This window comes from Sporisorium graminicola, chromosome SGRAM_21 (assembly GCF_005498985.1).
Source record: "Sporisorium graminicola strain CBS 10092 chromosome SGRAM_21, whole genome shotgun sequence".
NCBI classification, from domain to species: domain Eukaryota; kingdom Fungi; phylum Basidiomycota; class Ustilaginomycetes; order Ustilaginales; family Ustilaginaceae; genus Sporisorium; species Sporisorium graminicola.
Window position 1 is genome coordinate 145,241 of NC_043730.1, and position 23,607 is coordinate 168,847.

Genomic DNA, 23,607 nt, shown 5'->3' on the forward strand with positions numbered 1-23,607 from the left:
GCTGCAACCCTTTGTACTTGACCTTGAGCTCAAGCCTTCCAGCTAGCTTGCCCGTAAAATGTCCTTCTCGCCGTCTCGTTGCTCCCGTTGGCGGGGCTCACTTTAGCTTGCTCTATACTTCCTTCGCGCTGTCCTTCTAATAAGCCGAAGTGATTTTTGCCTACAGCTCGATGTTGAGCCCGAGCCAGGCTGGAGCCGCAATATTCCCAAGAAAATCTCCCCCTGACGACTAGAGTTACTAGCCGACCAGGGAGGACGAATCTCACTTCGCTCACCGCCTGGGTCCAGGTTCTGCCGGCGCGTGGTGATTCTGGGTCGATGTTTTCGATATAGTACTGCGTTCCGTTCGCTCTCACGACCGACACCGCGAGTCAGCTGGTATGCATGGATTCGGCCCTCGTCTCATCCCCTTCTAGTTGCGCTTCCCCGGGACACCGACTCCGGCTGTTGTACCTCGCGGCTTCTCTGTACGTGTGCGGGCGGTACTTCGTCCTCTCGTGATGAGAAGAAACACAACGCCCAATGCAGTTCACGTCGACCCATATTCTAGATGCATACACACCGTCAACCTTGATCTGTTTATTACCTAAGTTCAATGCCAAGTAGTCCCTTCGACGGGAGCTTGGGCCAGTCTAGCGCCAGTGGGCGTCTGGCGTGGGCTTTGACGCAGTCACCGCACTCCAGCTTCTTGACGATTCGCGTCTCGCCTTGGTTTTTCATGCTCCTGACTGAGCCAAGTCTTAAAAAAAAGGTACGGCGTGCCTTGGCACCGGAAAGAGCTCGACTTCTATGTGAATGTACCTTTGTATCGTACCGGTAGTTGCCTTGGCTCGGCAATCTTAAAATTGTCATTGATTGTTGCGTGTTGCAAACGATACTCAAGCGTTCGGTGACATTTGGGTTCTTTCAATGTTACTTGCTGTCCGCCATCAACCAGGCATGCCTCTTCTTCCGACCTCCCCACCACCCCCAGACCCTTGCGTTCCGTTCCAGTTCTAGCTCGCGTTCCAGACTCTGCTATCGGCTCTGCAGCCGCCAGCCGCCAGCCACCAGCCTCCGTCTCCCCTTGTTTTGCTGAATATTCCCAACACAGCTGGACTCTGTCAGAGTCGCTTTCCGTGACAGTGACATCTCCGTCCCTTTGTTTTGTTTCTCTGCTTCAAGTCCGCTCCTGTTGCACCATCACACCCTGATTTGTGTCCTCTCGTAGATCTGCACTTCGCCTTTTCCTGTTCCGAACCGAACGACGTCACTGAGCCGCTTTTTGGCAGCACGCAGCATTTCGTAAGTTGGTCGCCTTCATCGCAGTGGTACTGATCGTTCGACTGTTTGTTGTGCATGGCCACGAGTCTGGCCTCAAAGCCACACACAGTGTTGCGTTCTTTACCAATTCGGGTCTTTTGTCAGCGGAACAAACGCACCCGGACTCCTGCTGGCCGCGTGAGCAAGGTACCAGGCCCACACGTTTGGTACTCGGGCTGAACTTGCTCGGGCAATTCGCTTTGGTTGTTCGCCGCGCTATCCCCCGGCAAGCTCCAACCCAAGCTGAGCGGCGTGCGCCTGCATCGACGACCTGCGCTTGGTCTGCGTACCTCATCTGCGGGGTTCAAAGTGGCTCACTATCTGTCCTCGTTACCATCTCGCTCTTTTGCGTCCTGCAGATAACGTGTGACTTACTTGACACTGTAGTACTCCCTTCTGATCCTAGACCGGTCTCAAGCGAACGACGGCGAATCAGTGTGTCGTACGTGGAAGCGAATCATTCGCATCATCATCCGGCTCTTAAGGACTTTATTGTTCGCGACGTGCTTCATAAGCGTCTTGCAGTTTCGCAGCCACCACGATCCGTGCTACATCCCGCAACCTCGTCACCACCAACCACCACCACTTCATTGACACTTCACCCTCCATCCTAACTCGCTGCTTCTCCACTTCTACTCCGCTCTCGCCGTAATTATTGCTTGGACAACACCTGCATCTCTTCCCAGTTGGGGGACAACGGCCCGGCCGAAGCCAACTTTCGGGTGTGCATTTCATCAACGCCTACGAGGGACATTGGGTACAGCTGACATGGAAGTGATTTCGAGAATCTTTCGGTGAGTGAAACTGCCTTTGGTCCCCCACCCTCCCTTCATCATGTTGTGGGCGTCTCGTGAATAGCATGCTTCATCGACGGGATCCCTTAGACTGTCAGGCGGCCCAGCGATTCGGACTGTGGGCGTAATGGGCACCACTTTGCATCTCGACAAATCTTGGCCGCATTGTAAAGCAGAGCAGAGCGCAACCGTGGGGCAGATTCTTGGCGTAGCACAATGCCTTGTTCGAGTGGCGTAGAGCTGCGAAGGCCAGTAGGGACACGTTGTGGGAGATGCTTCGCTTTTGCCGGGCTCAGACCCCCCTCAGGGTTGCTGGAGCGAGGCTGAGATACTAGCTCTGTTTCCCCTTCCATCACGCCTCCTTCCTTCCTTCCAATCTGACCACATGCTTCCCATCCTCACGATCGAACTCTTTTCTCCATAGAAGCACAAGAAGACATCACCAACCGCAACACTTCATCTGGGAGCTCGTTGAATCCGTAAGTGTCCCCAGTCCCCAGCTCTTCTCGCCGCATACTTTTATGGTGTCTCGTTTGTGTTGTCTATTGTCAAGAGGCGCCGCTAGTGAGATGAACATGCGCGCCACTACCTGCGTCGTTTTATTCTTCTGTGGCGCACGACTTTGCGTCCTGCACAATCTTGATGTCGTCTGTGCACTTCGTATTGCGGAGGGCAAGCTTTGCTTGTTTGGTCGACGAAAGGCCTGTGCATTCTCGAGTCTTGTCTGGTATCAAGCAGTGCACGAGCTTTGACTTCGCTCTCCAAGTATGACCAATAGGCTAACAGCACCTTTTTCTTTCCACGTGCCCCTTCCTTTTCTTTACCTCCATCATTCTCTCTGACGCTATGTTATCCTTTCCATTTGATCGTTGGCCCTTTCCTTCTATTTGTTGTTTCGACTCGCAAACTGCGGCCTTGCTAGGTCCCTCGAAGCACACTTCTCATGCCTGGAAACATGGCCCAGCCAGGAAGCGGTTCTGGGCCTGGGCCTCCCCGCACCACTCAGTGGGACGACAGAGGTACGGGACAGCATCGTCCAGAGTCTGACGGCGCGGCACTGATTAGCTCGCAATCCGACGCGTTCGGGCGGCCGGCATCGTATGTTGACGGCTCGTCGCTCTTTCCTTCTGCTTCCTCTGCATCGTACGCTGCAGCGAGCGGCGGAGGGGTCCGTGCAGATGCTTTTCCGAATCCTTTGCTCGGCCAGAGTAATCATCCAACACATGACCCACAGCCGCATGCCCATGACCACAGCACGTTTCTTCACCATGCATCACACTACAGCCCATATTCGCAGCCACTTTCAGTCATGAGCCATGCCTCGCAGCAGCCGCATCAACAGCACCAGGATCACGAGCATCATCATCATCAGCATTCACTTCAGCTACCGCCGCCGCCACCGCTGCACCACCAAAACTATCAACAGCACCAGCATCAGCAACACCAGCATCCTTTGCAGCACACTCCCGACCAGGAGCTTGGTGGTTTGCAGATGCCAAGCGAGTTGATGGGCTCTCAATCGCTGGAGATGCAACATCCGCATTCACCGTATGCTCCGCATCACCATTTGGACGGTCATCAGAGTCCTGTTCCTGCGCAACACCGAGCACTGGGGCGAGCTGAAGGAGCGGCGGAGCCCCACACGCCTCGCCCGCCCAATGCTTGGATCTTGTATCGATCGCAAAAATTCAGGGAGATCCAGCAGACTCGCGAGGCGCTGACGCGCTCTGGCTCGACAGAGAAATCCAAATCGCAGGCCGAGATCTCCCGCATCATCTCGCAGATGTGGCAGAACGAGACCGCGGCTATAAAGGGGAAGTTCGAGGCATTGGCCGACGAAAAGAAGATGGCCCATCAGAAAATGTACCCTACCTATCGATATCGACCCAAGAAGAATAGCAAACGGAAGCAAGGTGCCGTAGCTGCTGCTCAGAAAAACGATCTGAAGCAGAAATCGAATGGCCCTGCTTCCAAGAAGGCGGCTTACGGAAGCCATGTCGGTGGAAGTCGAGTTTTCGAGGCCTCGGAAGGAAACAGCTCGACTCGCAACTCGAGCGAGCGAACGGGTGGTTATGAGAGCCAACGCTCTCCTCCGAGCAGGCACGATCCTGCTGGTCGCGAGCGCGAGCCGACGTATCGTCGTGCGGCGGGCTACGTCGAACGAAAGGAGCGCGGTGAATTCCAAATGCCCATCACGTACGTACGCTCGGTGTCAGGAAGCACACCATCGAGCGATGGACCTACGTTTCCGTACAACAACACCAGCATGCATCCGTACGGAGAACGACCCATGTCGCGTCCAGACGCATTTGGAGACTCGCAGACGAACCCCAGCACATACGGAAGCAGCAGCCACTGGTCAGAGGCGGATGCGCTCAGCGGCTCCTCGGGCGGCGGGTACTTTGAAGCGGCTCGCAGCGCCTCGACTGGATACACGATGTTTGGCAATCCGCGACCACCACCGTCATCGATGCTGGGCCCAGGCTCGGTGGGCGGTGCGCCTTCCTTGCTCACACTGTCGCCGTCCTCCCAGGAACACCAGCAGCAGCAGCAACCTCCTTCTGAGCGTCAATTGGTCCCATCGCAACATCTCGTAGCACCTATCGGCTACCTCGAGGGTGGACTCGGACTGAACGGCCTGAGCAGTTCCGGCGCAAGTGGCCACTTTCGGGCGCGGGGGCCGTCGTCGTATGGAGAGTTGAGGTCGGAAATGGTCAGCGGCCTGACGATGCCTGGTGGAGACAGCGAGAGGGGGTCGGAGCCGCTGGATGTTCATCGATGCCTGCAGCTGCCATGATTTCGAATTCCTCCTAAACACCGTAGACCCACTTCGTGCGAGCAACACGACCATCATGCATCTACGTACAAGCCGCGTTCGATTTCCTCACAACACGATGGAATGGTTTTGACGCAGCAGCCGTGCGCACTGTGCACGATGTGAATGCTGTACTGCCTGAGAAAACAGCAGCTACAGTATGAGACTGATAGTGACTGTGACTGGAGCGGAGCAGAGTGTAAAAAAAGGTCAGACCTGCGGAAAAGGGACGAACCTGGACCGGCCCGGAGGGGGCGAGTGATTGAAAGAGGGGGGGGGGGGGAGCGTGATCGTAGCGATACGCACGCGGGGGGGGGGGGGGGCGACGCATGTTGCGGAAGGGTCATTTGCATGGCGACGCTTGTGGACGCATTCACACACACGCAGCCTACAGTACTCATTGGCATCCCCGAGGAGCATCCCACCAGTCAACAGCCGCTGCGTTTTAATATCGGCAACGTGTATCGATGGGTGCGCGGGTTTGGTTGGTGTTTTGCTCTCCGACTGTGGCCTGAGATCGCGAATCCAACCCGAAATGGCCGAAAACCCCGGTATCTATGGCGTGGGTTGTGGGTTGTTAGACTGCGGAAGGGATGACATCTGTGGGAGTGCGAAAAAAATTCGATGGGTGCTCCACATTCTTTTTGTGAGGGCAGCGAGCGAGACGAGGGGCGTGCACGCTTGAAGGAGGACCCTTTATTGGATCGTTCTTTCTTCCTTCTTGCCATCATTGTCCCGCCATCGCTGCTCGTCGCAACACACAGCACTTCTGCCTCGACTAACGCGAACATCTCAGCTCCACAGCCAGTCCAAGCATCAGCCAGAGCTAGCACAGGAAAGCCCACCATGTTGATCAAAGTCAAGACACTCACTGGCAAGGGTAAGTCTGCCTTCACACCCCTTCTCCTTCGTCAACATTGTCAATATCGAGAGTGGTCTCTCTCACCTCATCGTACTGACACAACACCTTACTCCCCTTTGATGCACATCCCTCACTCCTTTTGCGCCCTTGGAAACTCCGCAGAGATCGAACTCGATATCGAACAAACAGACAAGATCCAACGCATCAAGGAACGCGTCGAGGAGAAAGAGGGCATCCCGCCAGCACAGCAACGTCTCATCTTTGGCGGTAAACAGATGTACGTCGACCACTCAGCCACCCACCTTTGACCGGCTCGGGCCTGTCTCACGGCGTACACCGAAACTCACTCCTACTTTTGCCTTGCCCCACTGCGACAGGCACGACGAAAAGACGGCCAAAGACTTTGGTGTCGAGGGCGGAAGTGTCTTGCACGTAAGTTTGCTGTTTCATCTCTCGTGATCGCATGGATTGGAGGCTTGGGTTTACTGACGACGTTGTTGTTGCGTTTGGCGCTAAGCAGTTGGTCCTCGCTCTCCGAGGTGGACTGCTCTAGACTCTCTGGCTTGGGATCTCTCTGTAATATAGCTCTCTTTTCGGTACAGCTCCGCCATCAACGAATCAAATCAAACTCAGCTTTCATGCAGACACCCGGCGGCTGCGCTGTCCAAGGCCTAGTGGAGATCCCAAGCTCTACAAAGCAGCAGGATGGACACTCGGTACTCGGATCAGACCCTGCACGCACGAGTGCGACCGTGGAACGGTTCTCACGAAGACAACTCAGCCGCGTCAACCCAACGCTGTCACACACCGACACACACCGACAACCCTTGCGATGTACACCAAAAGAGCCATTCATTACCGCCACCAACAGAAAACTCTACAGTTGACCGCTACGCTGCTCAAATGAGGCTCTGACGGTCGCCCAGCGCCGTAGCACCCTTGCCCGCGCCGAGCCCCTTGAGATACTCGATGAGCTGGTCCACTTTGACCACGTGGCCCTGGCCCTGCCCCTCGTCCGACTCCTTGCCCTTCTGCTGCTTGACCCTCACTTCGCCGGCGCCCCACTCGTTGGGCGCCAGAATCACGGCAAACGGAATCGCCTCCTTGTCGACGACAGCAAACTGCTGGGGCAGTTTGGGTTTGGCCTTGTGCATAAACTCGGCCTTGATGCCGGCATCCCAGAGCATCTTGGTCACCTGCATGCGCTCCTTGAGCAGTCCCTCGCCGCCGATGGACATGACGTAGACATCCACCTCCTTGGCGCGCACGGTGGAGCGTTCGCCCTTGACCTCCTTCTCCTTGAGACGCTGCATCATGATGGCAAACACGCGCTCGACGCCGATCGAGACGCCTACACACGGCACGGCATCGGGCTTCTTGGAACCCGAGAACATACCCACCAGATTGTCGTAGCGTCCACCAGCCGCAATGGATCCCACCCCGACCGCGGACTCGTCCACCTCGTCCTCGCCGTCTGCGCCTTTCTTGGCCTTCTTACTCTTCTTCTCTGCCACCTTCTCCACGCCGCCCTCGCCTCCGTTGAATCCGGGAGGCGCAGAAGCAGCTGTGACCGCCTCATAGATGAGGCCCGTGTAGTAGTCCAATCCTCTCGCGAGGCTGAGGTCGAAGCTCATGCGATCCGAAATGCCGTACACGTCCAAATAGTCAAAGAGCAGCTCCATGTCCTTGACACCCTGCGAGGCCACCGGGTGGTTGGTCATCACCGCATCGGCCTTCAACTTGGCCAACAGATCACGCCCACCCTTGAGCTTGACGTACTCGCCAATGCGATTCGCCACGTCCTCGGCCAAACCTTTGTCCACGACCATCTCGCGCTTGACCTCGGCCCAGGGGCTCTTGTCGAGCTTGTCCACCGCCGAGCTGATGGTGCGAATCTTGTCAGCGGGGACACCGCAGATGTCAAACAGACCATCGAGGATCTTCCTGTGGTTCACCTTGATGGTGAAGCCCTCGATTCCGAGTGCATCGAGTGCCTCGACGAGCGTGCAGAGCACTTCCGAGTCTGGCACCATGGGGTCGTAGACGCCGGCAATGTCGAGATCGCACTGGTAGAACTCGCGGAATCGGCCCTTGGACATGGCGGGCTGGTCGCGGCGGTATACTTTGGCGATGTGGTAGCGCTTGATGTTGCCGTACTCGGACGGGTTCATGGCGACGAATCGTGCAAATGGCACAGTGAGATCGTAGCGAAGCGAGCAAAGTTCACCACCTTGGTCCTGGAGGTCGTAGATGAGCTTCGAGTCTTCGCCGTACTTGCCCGAGAGGATCTCCTTGAGCTCAAAGACGGGCGTGTCGATGGTGACGGCGCCGTGGGCGGTGAAGACGTCTTCGATGGTCGAAAAGATGCGCTTGCGAACCGACATGGCGAGCGGCTCCCAGTCGCGTGTACCCTTGGGCGTCTTGAGCGTAAACTTGACCTCTTGCTTGGACGAACCAGCTTTGGAAGAGCCAAGGCCCAAGGCGGCCAGCTGGGCTTCGAGCTTCTTGAGCTTGCCAATCTCGGCCTTAAGTGTCGACTGCTCGGTGTTGGCAGCGCGCAGCTGCTGTACCTTTTCATCCTGCTGGGCGCGTTCGGCCTGGAGCGAGGCGATCTTTTGCTGGTCAGCCTCGTTGACGGCGGACATGTTGTCGGAGAGCGCTGAGCCGGATCGCAGGTACTTGAGGAGCTGTTCGGGAGGGACTTGCTTGTTGGAGAAGCACCGAAGCTGCGAGGTGCGTGGTGCGGGAAGCGCGAATGCAAAAGAGTGTTGACGAAGACTCGGAAGGATGTAGGACCGCAAGAGTGACATCAAAAGGACACTGGTAGCAGCGGCTTGTGAGTGTTCCTCTAATGGGATGTGGAAGAGACTTAGACGCAGGTATGTGATGATAACGACGGTAGGGTCGAAAGCAGGAAGAAGCGTTTGCACCGAGTCAGAAAGCATTTTCTTGGGAGCACTTCTGAGAGGGCTGCATTATCTTCCACTGCACGTGACACATGTGTTCCGATGCTCTAACAACTCAAAGTCAATTTGCCGAGATCCGAGCTCGAGGCGTCCGTGCTCTTAATCACAGCTCCACCTCAACACCTGCCCTCGCAACCACCACCGGCACACCAACTTTCGCCTCGTTGAACTTCATTAACTATGTCGTCGCAAAGCGGAACCATCAGCTCATGGCAAGATGTGCCGATGTCAGCAAACGCACGATACCAGTTCCAGCAATACCTCGCTCGTCTGCCCTCTGCGTCCGGCACAGGCAGCAGCAGCAGCAGCAGCTCTTCCCCATCTGACGCCGACGCGCTTCTGCGACGCAGTGAAAGTCTCGCTTCTCGCGTCGATGCGCTGCAAGTCCAGATTTCTGGCAACAATGGCTCTTCCGACGATCCGCAGCTGTTCTGGTCCACCTTGACGTTGTTGACCAACCTTCGGCAGCTGGCATCACAGCTTCAGCGTGCACCTTTCGATTCTACCCAAAAAAACGCGACGGAGACAGCGTTGGCGAGGACACAACAGGGCGTGGGGATTGTAGAATCGCTTCTCTGCGTGCTGTCTGTCTCAAGTCAGAAGGAGGAGGTGGGCGGTGCGTTTACTGCGCCTGTCCGCTCGCAGTCTGCAGCGGCAGCGTCTGCCGCACAAGAGACAAAGGGAGACTGGCGGGGTTACGAATACTGGAAGCAAAAGACGCTCTCGGCGGTCGATGCCGATGACGTTGATGCCCACTCTACCTCTTCAGTCGATGATGACGATGAGGCGGCCTCTGATGCTGAATCTGTCCTCACCGATCCCGACATTCACCTTGCCAACCCTGCCACCACAAAACTTGGCGGCATCAAACCCGATTCACCCTCCCTCGAAGAAGACGACTGGTCCGAATATGATCGAGCCCCTCGCACCTCCCATTCAGCCCCCACATCCCCGCCGCCACCTCCAACCGCGACCGCGAGTGACACAATCCTGCAATCCGATCGAGCCACGCACGAAGCCCTCTCCTCCGAACTCCTGCGCATGGCCTCGGTGCTCAAATCCAACTCGCTCGCCTTTGCAGACTCGCTCGAACGCGATCGTCTCCTCCTCGAAAAAGCCGGCACCGACCTGGGCTCCAACTTGGACCTCATGACACGCACTCGCGGCAAGCTCGGCGTCTACTCGAAAAAGGCTCGCAGCATGGGCTGGTTCACCCTCTCGGCCATCCTCGTCGTCATCGTCAGCTGGATGCTCATGTTCCTGCTCATCCGACTGACCTAAGCTGCAACTCTGCAATCAAATTACGCAATCAACTAACTTAAGTTAACTACTCTTGGCCTCTTCATACGCATCCCTGACCTGCTTCGTCTTGCCCTTCTTGGCTGCCAGCTTGAGGTACTTGTCGTCTTCCGCTTGATCCACCAGCAGCGGCGCCATCTTGTGCGGAGAGATCCAGCCCCAACTCGTCTGCTTGCCGAAGAACTTCACTGCGACCATGCTTGCGTCCTCGGGCTGCGTTCGAAGCACCTGTGCGGGAAACTCGGAGGCGTCGGTGACGATGACGCCGGGGAAGTGCGGGAATGTGTCGACCTTGGCCCACACTTTTGTGCCTGCTGCAGGAGCATGGACGAGGTGATCTGTCGCTTCTTGAGTCGCTGAAGGCGTTTTGGACGCCGAACGGAGTCGTTTGGCGGGGGAGGGCGAAGTGGACGCGTCGGCCGAAGTGGTGCGTGTGCGAGCTCTGCGTCGTGCGGCGGTGGACGGTCCGACAGCAGCAGCGGCCGCCTCCGAAGGAGCTTCGGAAACGTTACTCGCCTCCCTTTCGCGCGAGCGTTTCAGCCTGCTTGGCTTGACCTGCGTTTTGCGATCCGTGTCCCTCTCGGCTTCGTCGTCCGTCGTCAACGGGGAACTCCCCGCCGTATCCGCTTCTTTGCTCTCCTCTTTGCGCGTGTTGCTCTGTCGCCTGCTCCTGGATGCCGATGCCGGCACTGCAGACGAGAGGCGAGGGTTCGACGATGGTACGGTGCGTGATCTTGGGCGCTGTTGAGGCGTTGTTAGGCCAGCATGTTCAGCAGCAGCAGCGGATGGGTTGGGCGACTCGGGTGCAGAAATCTTGCGTGGTCGCTGGCCTATCATCTCCGGTCTGGCTGCAGCGTTGCGGTGACGCTTGGATCCCGCGGGAAGCACCCAGCCAGTGTTGAAGAGCAAGAAAGAGTCGTGCGCACCCACGTCTTCTTTCACTTGGACGCCATCTTGCGGCTTGACAGAGGTCGCCGGTGACTGCGACTTTGCCGTGGCTGTTGCATCTTTCTTGTACACACTCTGCGCATCAACATTGTCCGTCGACGCTCCCTGAACAGAGGTCTGAGCTCGTTGGCGTTTGTTGCGGGCAGGTGTGGCAAGGGTAGCTTCTGCAATTGCTTGCTGCGGCTCGGCTTTGGCAGCAGCATCCATGGCATTGGACCGACGCGTGCCTCTCCTCTCGACTGACTCTTGGGGCTGCGTGTCAGAGGCCTTGCGTTTGCGTCCGGTCCTCGTTGACGTCTTTTCCTCTGATGCTGCAGTGGCTGATGTCTTGGCAGAACTTGGCCGCCTTGCTGTAGAAGTTGGTGCCAGGCGTGCAGATGAGGCTGATGGCGGTGGCGGCGGCGGAACGTAGATCTGGTGGACAAAGTCTTCCATCAGGTTAACCACCGGCGTGACATGTCTTTGACGTGGCTTGGGAGACGCCTCCACCTGTGTGGATGCATGGCCGTCCTCCTCCGCCTTCACGTGCACCGTTGAAGGCAGTGAACTCGTGCCATAAGCCTGCTGTCGGATTTCGATCTGCTGTTGTTCTGTCATCAACCGGTAGTCTCGAAGCAGTGAGACCAGATCTGCCGGAGGCTCAAGCCCAAGCTCGAGCAGCTGTCCCCGTGCCTTTGCGGCGATGGGCTTGGCCGCAACCGAGTCGCCATTGCCAATGCGCTGTTCGCCTTCCATCGCAGATTGCTCTTGAGCTGCATTCTTGTGCTGGTGAAGAGTAAGATGGGACGTCTCGATTGCTGCCAACTCCTTGAATACTTCGGGTATCATCCTGAGGATCTTGGTGGCTGCTTTGTGGTAAGGGGTATCTGCCTTGTTGTAGGTCATGGCGTTGGTAGCAATCTTGAGCACGTCTTGGCGCAGCTCTTCGACCGAATCGTAGAGTTTGTTGGTGATCTTATCCTTGATGGTGGCCCAGTCCATGGGCTCCTTGACAATATCGTAATAGTCAGGAACGTCCACCTTGGAGACTGGCTGTGCAAAGAAGCCGTACTTGTCGATGGCTTCGAACTTGGCAATGGCGGTGCGCAGATCGGTATGAAAGGGGAACAACACAGGTTCGACGAGCGAGTTTCGAATCTCTTGTGCTTGACGCAACTTTTCCTTCTCGCGTTTCCGCACCTGTTCGACAAGCATGCGCACCCGTTCGAGGTCGGCACGGATGGTGCGCAGGAAATGGAGCTTCTTGCCCTTTTGTGCGTCGGTCTGCTCCTTGTTCTGGGACGAAGCGGTCCAGGGTTCGAGATGGAGACGCTTGAGGAGGGGCGCACCTCGACGGGCTTCGCGTTTCAGAGACCAGTAGCGGGCGATGAGCTGGACGGCAGTAGCCTTTTTGCGAAGATGGATCTTGGTGATGTACTCGAGCACGCGATTGGCAATGTAAGCGGGAACGAGGGGTGGACCGGCCTTGAAGCTCTTCTTGTAGGCACGTGCGGATTTCGACGTGCTTGGTGCGATGCTGGATGCTGTTGCGCTGTCGTGGCTACCGACGAGGGAACTGCGGCGACTGACCGAGATCAAGGGTGCGCCCATACCAGACTCGACCGAAAGCTCGCGCGTGCGTGAGACCAAGGGCGATGCGCGGTAGGAAGTCTCGGAGCGGTCGTCATCCAGAGCACCCTGTCTGCCAAAGTCGATCTTGAATTGATCGCGCATGTCGGCAGGCATGTGTCGGTGGCAGCAAGCGCGCAGCACCTCGGCGCCTTCGTCGTCGCTGTTGTCCGAGTCGTCGTAGAGGCGATGCGAGACACGGGTGCGTTCTGTGCGGAAGAGGAGGCCGGCCTTGCGAGCACAGGTGACGTGAAAGGCGGTGAAGCAGGAGCGGTTATCGCACTGGATACAGGCGCCCATTCTGTGTCTACAGAGGTAGCACTGCAACTTCCACCTCGCCTTTGGGATGCGTTCGACGCTGTCGATGGGCTCCATATAGACGGGGTTGCTGACACCTGTCTCTGGGATCCACGTTGCGCAGAGGAGATGTGCCCACTTGCCCGTGGTGGTCTGCTTGAAAGCACCGCCCTCGTGCGGACAGAGGATGCACGAGACGGCGCGATCGGGGGAAACGGTGCATTTGCGGCAGAGCCACTGACCCTCGGGGATGTAGGGGATACCATAGCAGTCTTGATGAACGGCGAGGTTGCAACCATCGCAGAACACAATAGCGTTGGAGTTTTCGCACTCGCCGTCATCGCAGATGGCACACTTGCTGTCCTCGCCATCGTCCGAGTCAGACTCGCCAGCGTCTGCACCATGAGTTGCATGATCCGTGCCTGCACCGTGTCTCGCTTTTGGTGGGACGCGCTTCATGAGGTCGAACCACTCCTTTTCGAGCTGGTCGAGGATGATCTCAAAGATCTCGTAGGAGATGGTATCGAGGCCGTCCTTGCGGCGCTCGAAATTGAGAGCATCAAGCCATTCCTGGTCTTGCTCGTCCATGTCATACTCGACCTGCCTTTTGAGGTCGCCCTCCATGGGCTCGACATAGCGGATATAGTGGTGAGGTTTGTCAAACTCGGAGCCATTGTTGTAGCCGAATGGGATGGAGTTTATGTCGAGAATGCCAGGAGGAATGTGAAAGATGAGCGCTTCGTCTGGCGGTACCTTGCGAAAGCTAACTTTGGGTAGCGAAGAGGCGAGGGGTATATTGTTTGGCTTGGAAGGTATGCCGGGCATGGTGGTGAGGCGGGTGTCACGTCGGATCTCTACTGCCCAATCAATACAAGCTCGTGATACATGGCTTTGTTGATGGTGGAGGGCCGCGCTGAGGGTTCACTTGGTTCAAGCTGTTTGACTTTTTGCAGTGTAGCGATGCCTTGATCGATATCGTTGAGGAAAGGAGCGCATAGGAAGACGTGCGTGCAGTGATGATTAGAGTGAAGGTGGTTCGAAGAGCAGCCGAAAGACGTTGGCTGATGGTGTTTGCCAAGGTCAAGTCAAGCTAAACGAGTCGAAAGCGCTGTGTTGGTCCATGCTCGCGACTCGAACTGAGCCTTTTTTGCGACGTTCATTTGCGCGTCAGCCTGTGCGCTTTCGCGTTGCTAGGCCAAAATCTGGATTTGTTAAATTGGCGAAGCGCTCCGGATTTCGGAAGATCTTGAATTTGTTGCTCAGGTGACTTCTTCTCTGCATGTGCTTGCCACTTGTATACTCGCCAACACCATTCACTCTCCTCTCCACTTGACAAACTTGATTCAGCCATCATGCTGGTACTCTCGACTCTCAAGATCACATCGAGACCTATCTCTGGCGCTCCCCTCTCGCCAAGATACAATTCGACGCAAGCTAGCAACGGGTCTCAGGCTTCCTATGGTTCAGCAACTCGCTCCACCGTTCCTCCTCGTTCCACACATGCAACCTACCACCCCGGAGGATACGGCATCTCTGAAGGCCTCAAGCGGGCACGAAAGCCGTACCGCGTGCGAAACATCCTCACTGGCTCGTTGATCATGGGGTTCGCCACCAGCGTCTACTTTTACTCGATTTCTAAGGTGGGTATTCTTCTCCGTTCACAACGTCACTGTCGTTTTTCCTCGTACACTGACACCTCTACTCTCACCATCATCTTCCATTTACTCACCGATGATCAGGTCAAGCAAGACGACTTCTCGGACTTGGCTGAAATTAGGGCACCCTCTGCAAGCGAGTCGACGCCTGTCACAACCGAGTCCGACCACAAGCACAAGGTATAATGCGACGGTGCTTAACTGTGTAATTACTGCGTCTCGATCTCTGCATCATCGTTGTTGAATTGCTCTCTCGAAGTTTCAACGTGTGAGGTGTGCTTTGCGTCGCAATAAGTATGGTGGCCGGCTGAACGAGACGTCAGCAGAATTGATGTCTCGTTCGCAATGCCCACGGCTTACCGTTTATCGTGTAGGAAGCATGTCGCTTCTCTTTGGGGTCCGTTTCGATACGTCCTCCGCTTGCAAGGAGATGCATCGACCGGCCAGAGACAATCGAATGAAGTGCACGATTGAATTGGCATCAATGAAAAGCTGCACAACCGTGTTCCGAAAAAGCGCGGCTTCGAACCTCCACTTTTGAAAAGGTGCTCGCTCGCTCAGCCAGCTTGGTGAGCTTGCTTCGTGACACTCGTCTTACCTTTGCTCCTACCACCATCACTTCCTCGATCTCTTTGATAGACAGCAGCGGCCGATTCGCCCCTGCATCGACTGAATCACCATGACTGGCACTAGAGCCTTGGCCGGTATCGTCGAGCGGCGCCTTGCAGGACGGTCTCCAAATCATCTTTCTGCGATGGCGTCCGGGTCTACAGCAAGATGGGCGACACCGATAGCTTTCACGGCCCGATCCCCGCGTTTGATATCAACCAGCTCAAGTAAAGCCTCAGGAAGGATGGGAAGAGGTTCTCGCTTCACGGTATCACGAGATCATCGTGGTCCGAGCCGGTTGTCCACTACACACCACGGCCATGCCCAGCTTCAATCGACCTCACACCACGAGGCAGCGTCGCAAATGGTAGGCTCAGAGCCTGCTCAGACCTCCAACGGTCAAGAGATGGAGTCGCGCTCTTCGGAAGAAGTCGCACATGCGAATCCTCCGACAGACCCATCAGTACACGTTTCGGCTGTCGTTCCACACGAGCCTCGCGATGTACTGCAAGCCTCGCACTTCGAAGGTGCCACACGACTCCTCTCGCAATCAGCCCTCGTTGTTACACGCGAGGTCGAAATGATGAATATCTTCCTTGGCTTCGAGCAGGCCAACAAGTACTCGATCCATGCTCCCTCCGGCGAACTCGTCGGATACCTCGCCGAAGAAGAACAAGGCTTATTGGGAGGGGCGCTGCAACGTCAGCTTCTGCGCACTCACCGTCCCTTCCGCGCGACCGTGATGGACGCCTCTGGCAAGCCGGTGCTCATGATCCGTCGTCCGTTCACCTGGATCAACTCGACCGCGCACATCTACGCCGTGCGTTCGGACTATCCTGTGGGCTACGGAGCTCCGCAGGACTCCGACCTCGAGCTCATCGGCGAGGTGCAGCAGCGCTGGCATCTGTACAGGCGTCGATACGAGCTTTTCCTCAGACGAACCAATGAGGACGAAGGTGGAGACAACTTTGTCCAGTTTGCTCAGATCGACGCAGGCTTCTTGAGCTGGACCTTTTTGATGCAGGATGCAGATAGCAAGCTGGTCGGCGCCATCGACCGCAACTTCCGGGGCTTTGGGCGCGAGATCTTCACCGACACGGGGCAGTATGTCTTGCGATTCGACTCGGTCGGCGAAACAGCCATGACCGACGCCCGTCTGTCTGCACCTGCAGCTACTGAGTCTCAATCAAAGCCGACGGGCATCGCCGAAGGCATGGAGCTGGTCCAGAGCCACGGCACCCGACCGCTGACCCTGGACGAGCGAGCAGTAGCCCTGGCGACCGCGGTCAGCATCGACTTTGACTACTTCAGCCGGCACTCGGAGGGCATGCATGGTGGCGGAGGGATGTTTCCGTGGTTCTACATGGGTGGCATGGGCGGTGGAGGTGGAGAAGCTGCCGAAGCGCCCGCAGGTGGGCCGCAGGGGGAAAACGTACCCGCCAACCACGGTGGAGCAGACAACGGCTTTGGAACGGGCGTTGCGGGCGGAGCTATCGGCAGCGGCATGGACTTTCCCTACGGTGCGTCTGACTCAGGTATGACCGAAGACGGACGACTAGGCCAGCCTCCGTCGAATCCTGCAGAGTACGGACAGGACTCGACGCCTTCTCCACCACAGAACGAGAGCCCGTGGTGGGGTGTTGACCAGCAGCAACAGCAACAGTCAGGCGAGGGAGACGTGTGGGGAGCCGGGGAGAGTGATCCGTGGGCAGGCGCACAAGATACACAGCAGCCAGACGAGGGTTTCTGGGGTGGATGGGGCGGTAACGGCGGCGATGGTGGGGGTGGATGGGGCGGCTTCTTCGGCGGTGATGGCGATGGTGGAAGTGATTGGTGATGGACTGCCTCCTTTTGCAGAGATACGCGACCGCAAAAGCACCTCTCTTTTTTCCTACGATGTCTCGTAGTCCCGACCAGGCTGTTGGCGTACTTCTGCGTGTGTGTGTGTGTGTGTGTCAAAGACTTCGTGAGCAGATCGATCATGTTGAGATGTTTGACTAGCACGTAAAGCTTCTTGAGATTGATTCCGCTTCTGTTGTGCAAGCTGCTTGTGGTTTTGAGTAGTGTACATGGCGAAAAGGCCACAACCTCTGCCTTCTCTCCTCCTTTCGATGTTCCGCTCCTATCTAACTCCATCTCCTACAAAGCGCGGTCTCTAAACGCGCTCCTTGTCCTCAATGTCAACGTCTCCATTCCTCGTAGCGTGCAACATCGCCTCCTGCTGCTTGAGAGCGACCAGCCTCTGCGCAGGTGTGAGATACGGATTCGCCTCGATACCCTCCGTCCTCAAAACAGTACCGATCGACATGAAGAATCCGAACGTCGCCGCGGAACTCAGCATGAACTGTGAGAGCGTTCCGAGCGCTCCCCGCGGTCCTGGGCCAGCACGCAGGATCTGAATGCCTCCACCGATGAACCCGATTGTCAGGCCGACGAGTGTTCCCGTCATTGCTCCCATCTTGACTGCAAGCCGAGACAAAAGCCAAATGTGAAGTGCGTGGTCAGTGGAATGCGGAGGATGAAAAACGAGGGTAGGGAATCGAGAGACGTACTCTTTTGGAAGACGGTCGGCTCACCGCCGGGGATTCCTTGCATTTGAGGCGGAGGTGGCATGTTGGGCGGTGTAGTGTGTTGGAGAGGAGTAGGGTGTGGGTGACAATGATGAAGTGTGAGTGGCAAGGGTGGAACAGGAAGAACCAAGAAGGAGCAGCATCAGCTTCAAAAATCGGCTCCGATCTCAGATTTTCCCCCGCGCCAAGAGCATAAATGTGAGATCGTGATTATGGACATGCGAAGAAAAGCTGCAAACCTCCACATTTCGTGCTTTGACCATCTTGGAACAGCATCCCTGCTCGCCATACCCAACCTTCTTCCTCACTCTTCACTGCCGACTTCCTAACAAAACCCACACCCATTCATTCCATCTGCCGCGAACAGATACATTACAATGGCAACAAAACTGGCAGCAATTCCGACGCTAGCATCGCTCTACACCTCCTCCACCGTCGCCGCCCCCGCCGCCTCCACCCTCTCGGCCTCGATCTACCCCTTCGCCTCGCTCCTCTCCCTCCACTGCGGAGACATCACCACCCTAGCCGTGGACGCTATCGTCAATGCGGCCAATAACTCGCTCCTTGGCGGGGGTGGGGTCGACGGCGCCATCCACCGCGCCGCGGGCCCTGAGCTGCTCGAGGAATGCCGAACGCTGCACGGCTGCGACACGGGTGCCGCTAAGACCACAGCCGGCTACAACCTGCCGGCCAAGCACGTCATCCACACCGTTGGACCTGTCTATAAGGCAGCGAAGCACGACGAGTGCGAAGAGCTGCTGAAGAGCGCGTACGCCCGCAGTCTGGACGAGCTTAAGCGAGTGGGCGGGAAAAGTATCGCATTCCCCAGCATCTCGACGGGCGTCTACGGCTACCCATTCGACAAGGCCGCCACCGCCGCGCTCGACCAGATCGGCTCCTGGCTCGAGACGGGCGACAACAGTAAAAACGTAAGCTGCACTTGTCTGTTGCACATCCAGAATCACAAAAAGGGAGAATGCTGAACAAACCCCACGCCCTTTTCTCGCCCAACTGCAGATCGAAAGAGTGATCCTGTGCTGCTTCTCTCAAAAAGACTACGACAAGTACCTAGAGCTGGCTCCCACAGTGTTTCCTCCTCAAGACATCTTCAACAAGTATGCCGAGACTTGACAATGTGTCGCAGCCGCACGCATCTAACCAAGAACCAAATGGAAAATATTAATCTGAAGTTGTTGTTGCTACTGAGAGATACGAAGACGATGCGGACAGAACCCCGCAAAACATTACTGCGATGTCATTGCAAAAGTGTTGATACAGTGATGTGCACGCATGCGCCCAACGCAATTAGTAATCGGTACCGCGCGAAACCACCTCTTTGCACGTCGGACGGAGCAAGATGGTGTGTTCGTACTGCGCCGTCATGGCACCGGCGATATCGCACAGTGGCGGGTAGTCCTGCACCACGCCCAACGAGACCAGATGCTTGAGACCCAAGAGGTAGTTCTTCTCGCCGGCACGGTCGAGGTAACGTCTGCAGAACGGCAACGAGTCAAAGTGCTTGTTGATGGTGCGAAGCAGACCGTGCGCCGAGTGGACGCGGATAGGGATCGACTTGGGCAGGTTCTTCTTTCGCGCGTAGTGCGAGCACTCGCCCTGATCGATCACGTAACCTCGACCTGTAGAGCCGAACGTCTCGATGGCGTAGTATTCGCCTTCCTCCATCCTGACGTCGAGGTCGGGCATCGCAACGATGGGCACCGACTTGCCGCCGTGGATCGAGTAACGCTCGATGCTATGTCCGTTGAGGTTCTGCACACACTTGACCTGGTGCGTCTTGCCGTTGGCCTCGAACTCGTGCGATTCCATGACCTCCTGGATCGAAGCGCCAATCTCGCCCAGACGCGCATCGATACCGGCTTCCTTGATACCGGCGTTGGTGGCGGCCTTGACGGCAGCGAGCAAAGGGTCCCAGGTGGGCTCGAAGTTGAGCGTGAACGCCGAATCGACAATGCGACCCTTGACGTGCACACCGAAATCCACCTTGAGCACGTCGGTGGCTTGGAGCACACGCTTGTCGCCTGCGTTGGGAGTGTAGTGCGCGGCACACTCGTTGACCGAGACACCAGTGGGGAAACCGATACCGGACTCGAAGCCCTCGGCCTCGACGAGCGCACGCGTGCCGTCCTCTACGATCTCGGCAATCTCGATCATGCTCATGCCGGGCTTGATGGCGCTCTGTGCGTATTGACGCACTTGCCTGTGCACCTCGGCAGCACGGCGGATGATGTTGTAGTCGAAACCTTCCTCCTGCTGGACGAGTCTCTCGCGTTCGCGGAGCTCTTCGCCCGTGACACGTTTCCTCTCCTCGCTGAACTTGGATGTGTCGTACTCCTGGATCTCTCCGACGGGGTACTTGCCGTTGGTGAAGATCTTTGTGAGACCGACACGAGGGGGGACGGTCTGTGTCATCTTGGCCTTGGACTTCTTCTTCTTCTTCTTGTTCTTCTTCTTCTTCTTGGCAGCACCGGTATCGGCGGCAGCACCAGCGTCAGCCTCGTCTTCGTCGTCATCATCATCTTCGCCATCTTCGCCCTCGTCCTCGTTGCCGTGGTCGCCGTTGGTGTGGCCATTCGAGTCACCGTTGGTGCCGTTGGACGAGGCAGGGAGTGTGGTCTGTGCGAGCTTGTCGGCAACCTGGTCGACAGCGCCGTTGCCGCTGGCAGTGGTGGCGGCAGTCATTTTGAAGGAGTCGAGGAATGGGTCGGGAACTGAAACGTGTCGTGCTGCTCCCAAGTGATGAATTCCTTGGGCTAGATCCGGAGGTGGACGAGTCTTCCGAAGAAACGAATGTGCGACACCGAGAACCGACGACGCAGCTGTAGTCGAGCGCTTTCCAATGCAATGTTCTGCACTCAGAGTATGATCAGATGTCGAGGATCAAGGGGCTGGACGATTGAGAGTTGGTAGAGAGAGAAAGCAAGAGGACTTTTGCTCGGAAACTCAACCTGAGCTTTGGGTCGAGCTGCAGCCTCAGTGACGTTCTCTCTGAGCCGTCCAACCCGACAAAAAAAAGGAAAAGAGGCCGTTCATTTCACCCTCCCTTTTTTGAAGCGCCGTAGCCGCTACCGCTACAGAATCGAAAAATTTGGAGCTGTCTCACCCACTTAGACCACGATCAACCCGATTCAAAGGCGTTAAAGACGCCGATCTGCTGAATACGGCTTCGACAATCCGAAGCGCGAAAACAAAATTCTTCGTCGGTGCTTCGGCTTTACTGTGAACAGAGACGTGTATGACTGTGACTGGACGACCCCGCTTCTTCTGCTTGGTGGCGACGTGTGTGACTCCATGCCCATGTTGCAATCGTGAAGAGACTTGGACGTTGATCCTCTCACAGTTTTTGGACCTACTCAAGAACGATATCCTCGAAGGATGAGCCGAACGGACAAGTGAACTCAGGCTGTTGTTGTTCCCATCCACATCGGAATTGTGCCGAGGCGGAGGAACAGAGAACCCGAGGCGAGCTAAATTTTTTCTCCTCGTCCTTCTTTTTGATTTCTTCTCGAGTCCGTGACTAACGGAAAGATCCTGGTTAGGGTTGCGCAGCATTTCTCGCCCCTCTCTCTCCCCTCGCTCTCTCACCTCCCACCTTCCTTTCCCACGCTCTCTCGCCCTTTGTTCGGACATACCGAGATGAGATTCTTGTATTGAAAAAACCATTTCGATCCTGGGTAGTCTGGCGAACAGTAGCAAAGAATGCGTGAAGGTTCGGATGACTTCCCGCCGCTTCGGGCGTGTGAGTCTGTGGGTCGGTCAACGTGTGGCGCGGTGAAATTGACCAAGGAGAAGAAAAAAAAGCCTGTAGGCTGAGAAGCGCAGCTGAATATATCGCGTCGGCCCTTCGACGTTGCGTCTTGCCTTCTCTCTTCTCAGGTATCCGCCTCACCCGCCTCGTGCATCGCTTCCTTCTCTCTCTCTCTATCCCTCCATCTCGAACACACCTCTTGCTTCGTAGGCCACACCCATTCGCGTGTCTGTGTCTTTGCGATCATGTGTGGAATCACTGCGATTCTCCTCGCCTCGGTCGATCAGTCGGCTGCGCCAGAGATCAACGAGGCGCTCTCCCTCCTCCAGCATCGTGGCCAGGATGCCGCCGGTATCGTTACTTGCGGTCACAAGGGTCGCTTCTACCAGTGCAAGGCGAACGGTATGGTTCGCGACGTCTTTGACGTCAACGCCGTCGCCCGTCTTCAGGGTAACATGGGTGTAGGTCACGTTCGATACCCCACTGCCGGCTCCTCTGCTCACTCCGAGGCGCAGCCCTTCTACGTCAACTCTCCCTATGGCATCACCTTTGCCCACAACGGTAACCTCATCAACACCGACGAGCTCCGTCGCTTCCTCGATGCCGACGCCCACCGTCACATCAACACTGACTCGGACTCCGAGGTGCTCCTCAACGTCTTCGCCAACAACTTGCAAAAGACGGGCAAATTCCGTATCAACGAAGAAGACATCTTCACCGCCATCCGCGATCTTATGAAGCAGTGTCAGGGTGGTTACACGTGCATCGCCATGCTTGCTGGTTTCGGTATCATCGCCTTCCGTGACCCCAACGGCATTCGTCCCCTTGGCATGTGCTCGCGACCCTCGTCGGCGGCAGACTCTGGCGAAATCGAAGGTCATGGCAAGGATTACTGCTTCACCTCCGAGTCAGTCGTCTGCGACGCGCTTGGATTCGAAGACTTCGAGGACATCAAGGCTGGCGAGGCCGTCATCATCACAAAACACGCCGTCTCGCGTCGCATCCTCACGCCTCCCGCCGACTCGCCAGACGCTTTCACCTTCGCCCCTGACATCTTCGAGTACGTCTACTTTGCTCGTCCCGACAGTGTCATGGACGGTGTCTCGGTCTACCGTTCGCGCATGGCCATGGGTGACAAGCTTGCAGACGAAGTGCGTCGCCAACTCCAAGCCACGGGCGAGTCGATCGACGTCGTCATCCCCGTGCCAGATACTTCGCGTGTTGCTGCACTCCAGCTTGCACAGAACCTTGGCGTCCCCTACCGTGAAGGTTTCATCAAGAACCGCTACGTCGGTCGTACCTTCATCATGCCTGGTCAGAGCGTGCGTCGCAAGAACGTGCGTCGTAAACTCAACGCCATGGCGCTTGAGTTCAGCGGCAAGAACGTGTTGATTGTTGATGACTCGATTGTGCGAGGTACCACTTCGAAGGAGATCATTCAGATGGCGCGTGATGCTGGTGCCAAGAAGGTGATTATGGCCTCGTGCGCGCCACCTATCCGCTACTCGAACGTGTACGGTATCGACATGCCCTCGCGTCAGGAACTCGTTGCGCACGGTCGCTCCGTCGAGCAGATCGCTGAATACATCCAGGCCGACATGGTCATCTATCAGACGCTCGAGGACCTCATCGACTCGGTGCAGCAGTTCAACCCAGAACTCAAGCACTTTGACTGCTCGGTCTTCGACGGTCACTATGTCACGGGTGGTGTGGACGCCGAGTACATTGCTCATCTTGAACACCTCCGCAGCGAGAACGCAAAGGCCAAGAAGGCAGCGGGCAAGATCCCCGTCATTGCAGAAAGCCAGAAGAAGCTCTACGCGAGCCGTGCCAGTCCTTCGGCTTCCAGCGTCGCAAACGACGACAAGCTGGCCTCAGAACCCACGGCTGCCGTACTCAATGGTGGCGGCGCCAACGGCAACCGCAAACGCCGTCTGACGGACGAGGAGGCGGAGGAGGAGGAGGAGGACAAGCAGCAAGACGTTGGCTGCTCCGGTCCTATGAACGGCGCTGATGATATCGGGCTGTTCAACAGCTGGACCCGTTGAACCTGTGCTGCGAGTCTGTTATTTGATATGTAGTGTTGAATCCTCAAACAAGCATGTTTGCTAATCAC

General features: G+C 56.7%; 11 protein-coding genes across 11 annotated transcripts; 7 read left to right on the forward strand and 4 right to left on the reverse strand.

Annotated features, from left to right (window-relative positions):
• Window positions 1–3,039: 3,039 nt before the first annotated feature.
• EX895_003508 (uncharacterized protein) lies at window positions 3,040–4,893 on the forward strand (the record flags this gene model as incomplete). Its single annotated transcript, XM_029884106.1, has 1 exon — window positions 3,040–4,893. One exon carries the CDS (start codon window positions 3,040–3,042, stop codon window positions 4,891–4,893), a length of 1,854 nt encoding a protein of 617 aa, XP_029739479.1.
• Window positions 4,894–5,757: 864 nt separating this feature from the next.
• EX895_003509 (uncharacterized protein) lies at window positions 5,758–6,326 on the forward strand (the record flags this gene model as incomplete). The annotated part of the gene is made up of 4 exons (XM_029884107.1): window positions 5,758–5,791; window positions 5,936–6,050; window positions 6,151–6,205; window positions 6,294–6,326. 4 exons carry the CDS (start codon window positions 5,758–5,760, stop codon window positions 6,324–6,326), a joined length of 237 nt encoding a protein of 78 aa, XP_029739480.1.
• Window positions 6,327–6,672: 346 nt separating this feature from the next.
• Window positions 6,673–8,583, reverse strand: EX895_003510 (uncharacterized protein; the record flags this gene model as incomplete). Its single annotated transcript, XM_029884108.1, has 1 exon — window positions 6,673–8,583. One exon carries the CDS (start codon window positions 8,581–8,583, stop codon window positions 6,673–6,675), a length of 1,911 nt encoding a protein of 636 aa, XP_029739481.1.
• A 336-nt stretch (window positions 8,584–8,919) lies between these two features.
• EX895_003511 (uncharacterized protein) lies at window positions 8,920–10,020 on the forward strand (the record flags this gene model as incomplete). Its single annotated transcript, XM_029884109.1, has 1 exon — window positions 8,920–10,020. The coding sequence occupies one exon, from the start codon at window positions 8,920–8,922 to the stop codon at window positions 10,018–10,020; it is 1,101 nt and encodes a 366-aa protein (XP_029739482.1).
• A 42-nt stretch (window positions 10,021–10,062) lies between these two features.
• On the reverse strand, window positions 10,063–13,716 carry EX895_003512 (uncharacterized protein; the record flags this gene model as incomplete). Its single annotated transcript, XM_029884110.1, has 1 exon — window positions 10,063–13,716. The coding sequence occupies one exon, from the start codon at window positions 13,714–13,716 to the stop codon at window positions 10,063–10,065; it is 3,654 nt and encodes a 1,217-aa protein (XP_029739483.1).
• Window positions 13,717–14,243: 527 nt separating this feature from the next.
• EX895_003513 (uncharacterized protein) lies at window positions 14,244–14,732 on the forward strand (the record flags this gene model as incomplete). Its single annotated transcript, XM_029884111.1, has 2 exons — window positions 14,244–14,531; window positions 14,631–14,732. The coding sequence occupies 2 exons, from the start codon at window positions 14,244–14,246 to the stop codon at window positions 14,730–14,732; spliced, it is 390 nt and encodes a 129-aa protein (XP_029739484.1).
• A 787-nt stretch (window positions 14,733–15,519) lies between these two features.
• EX895_003514 (uncharacterized protein) lies at window positions 15,520–16,992 on the forward strand (the record flags this gene model as incomplete). The annotated part of the gene is made up of 1 exon (XM_029884112.1): window positions 15,520–16,992. One exon carries the CDS (start codon window positions 15,520–15,522, stop codon window positions 16,990–16,992), a length of 1,473 nt encoding a protein of 490 aa, XP_029739485.1.
• A 318-nt stretch (window positions 16,993–17,310) lies between these two features.
• Window positions 17,311–17,768, reverse strand: EX895_003515 (uncharacterized protein; the record flags this gene model as incomplete). Its single annotated transcript, XM_029884113.1, has 2 exons — window positions 17,311–17,618; window positions 17,708–17,768. The coding sequence occupies 2 exons, from the start codon at window positions 17,766–17,768 to the stop codon at window positions 17,311–17,313; spliced, it is 369 nt and encodes a 122-aa protein (XP_029739486.1).
• A 334-nt stretch (window positions 17,769–18,102) lies between these two features.
• EX895_003516 (uncharacterized protein) lies at window positions 18,103–18,856 on the forward strand (the record flags this gene model as incomplete). Its single annotated transcript, XM_029884114.1, has 2 exons — window positions 18,103–18,654; window positions 18,743–18,856. The coding sequence occupies 2 exons, from the start codon at window positions 18,103–18,105 to the stop codon at window positions 18,854–18,856; spliced, it is 666 nt and encodes a 221-aa protein (XP_029739487.1).
• Window positions 18,857–19,030: 174 nt separating this feature from the next.
• On the reverse strand, window positions 19,031–20,425 carry EX895_003517 (uncharacterized protein; the record flags this gene model as incomplete). The annotated part of the gene is made up of 1 exon (XM_029884115.1): window positions 19,031–20,425. The coding sequence occupies one exon, from the start codon at window positions 20,423–20,425 to the stop codon at window positions 19,031–19,033; it is 1,395 nt and encodes a 464-aa protein (XP_029739488.1).
• Window positions 20,426–21,736: 1,311 nt separating this feature from the next.
• Window positions 21,737–23,539, forward strand: EX895_003518 (uncharacterized protein; the record flags this gene model as incomplete). The annotated part of the gene is made up of 1 exon (XM_029884116.1): window positions 21,737–23,539. The coding sequence occupies one exon, from the start codon at window positions 21,737–21,739 to the stop codon at window positions 23,537–23,539; it is 1,803 nt and encodes a 600-aa protein (XP_029739489.1).
• Window positions 23,540–23,607: the final 68 nt, after the last annotated feature.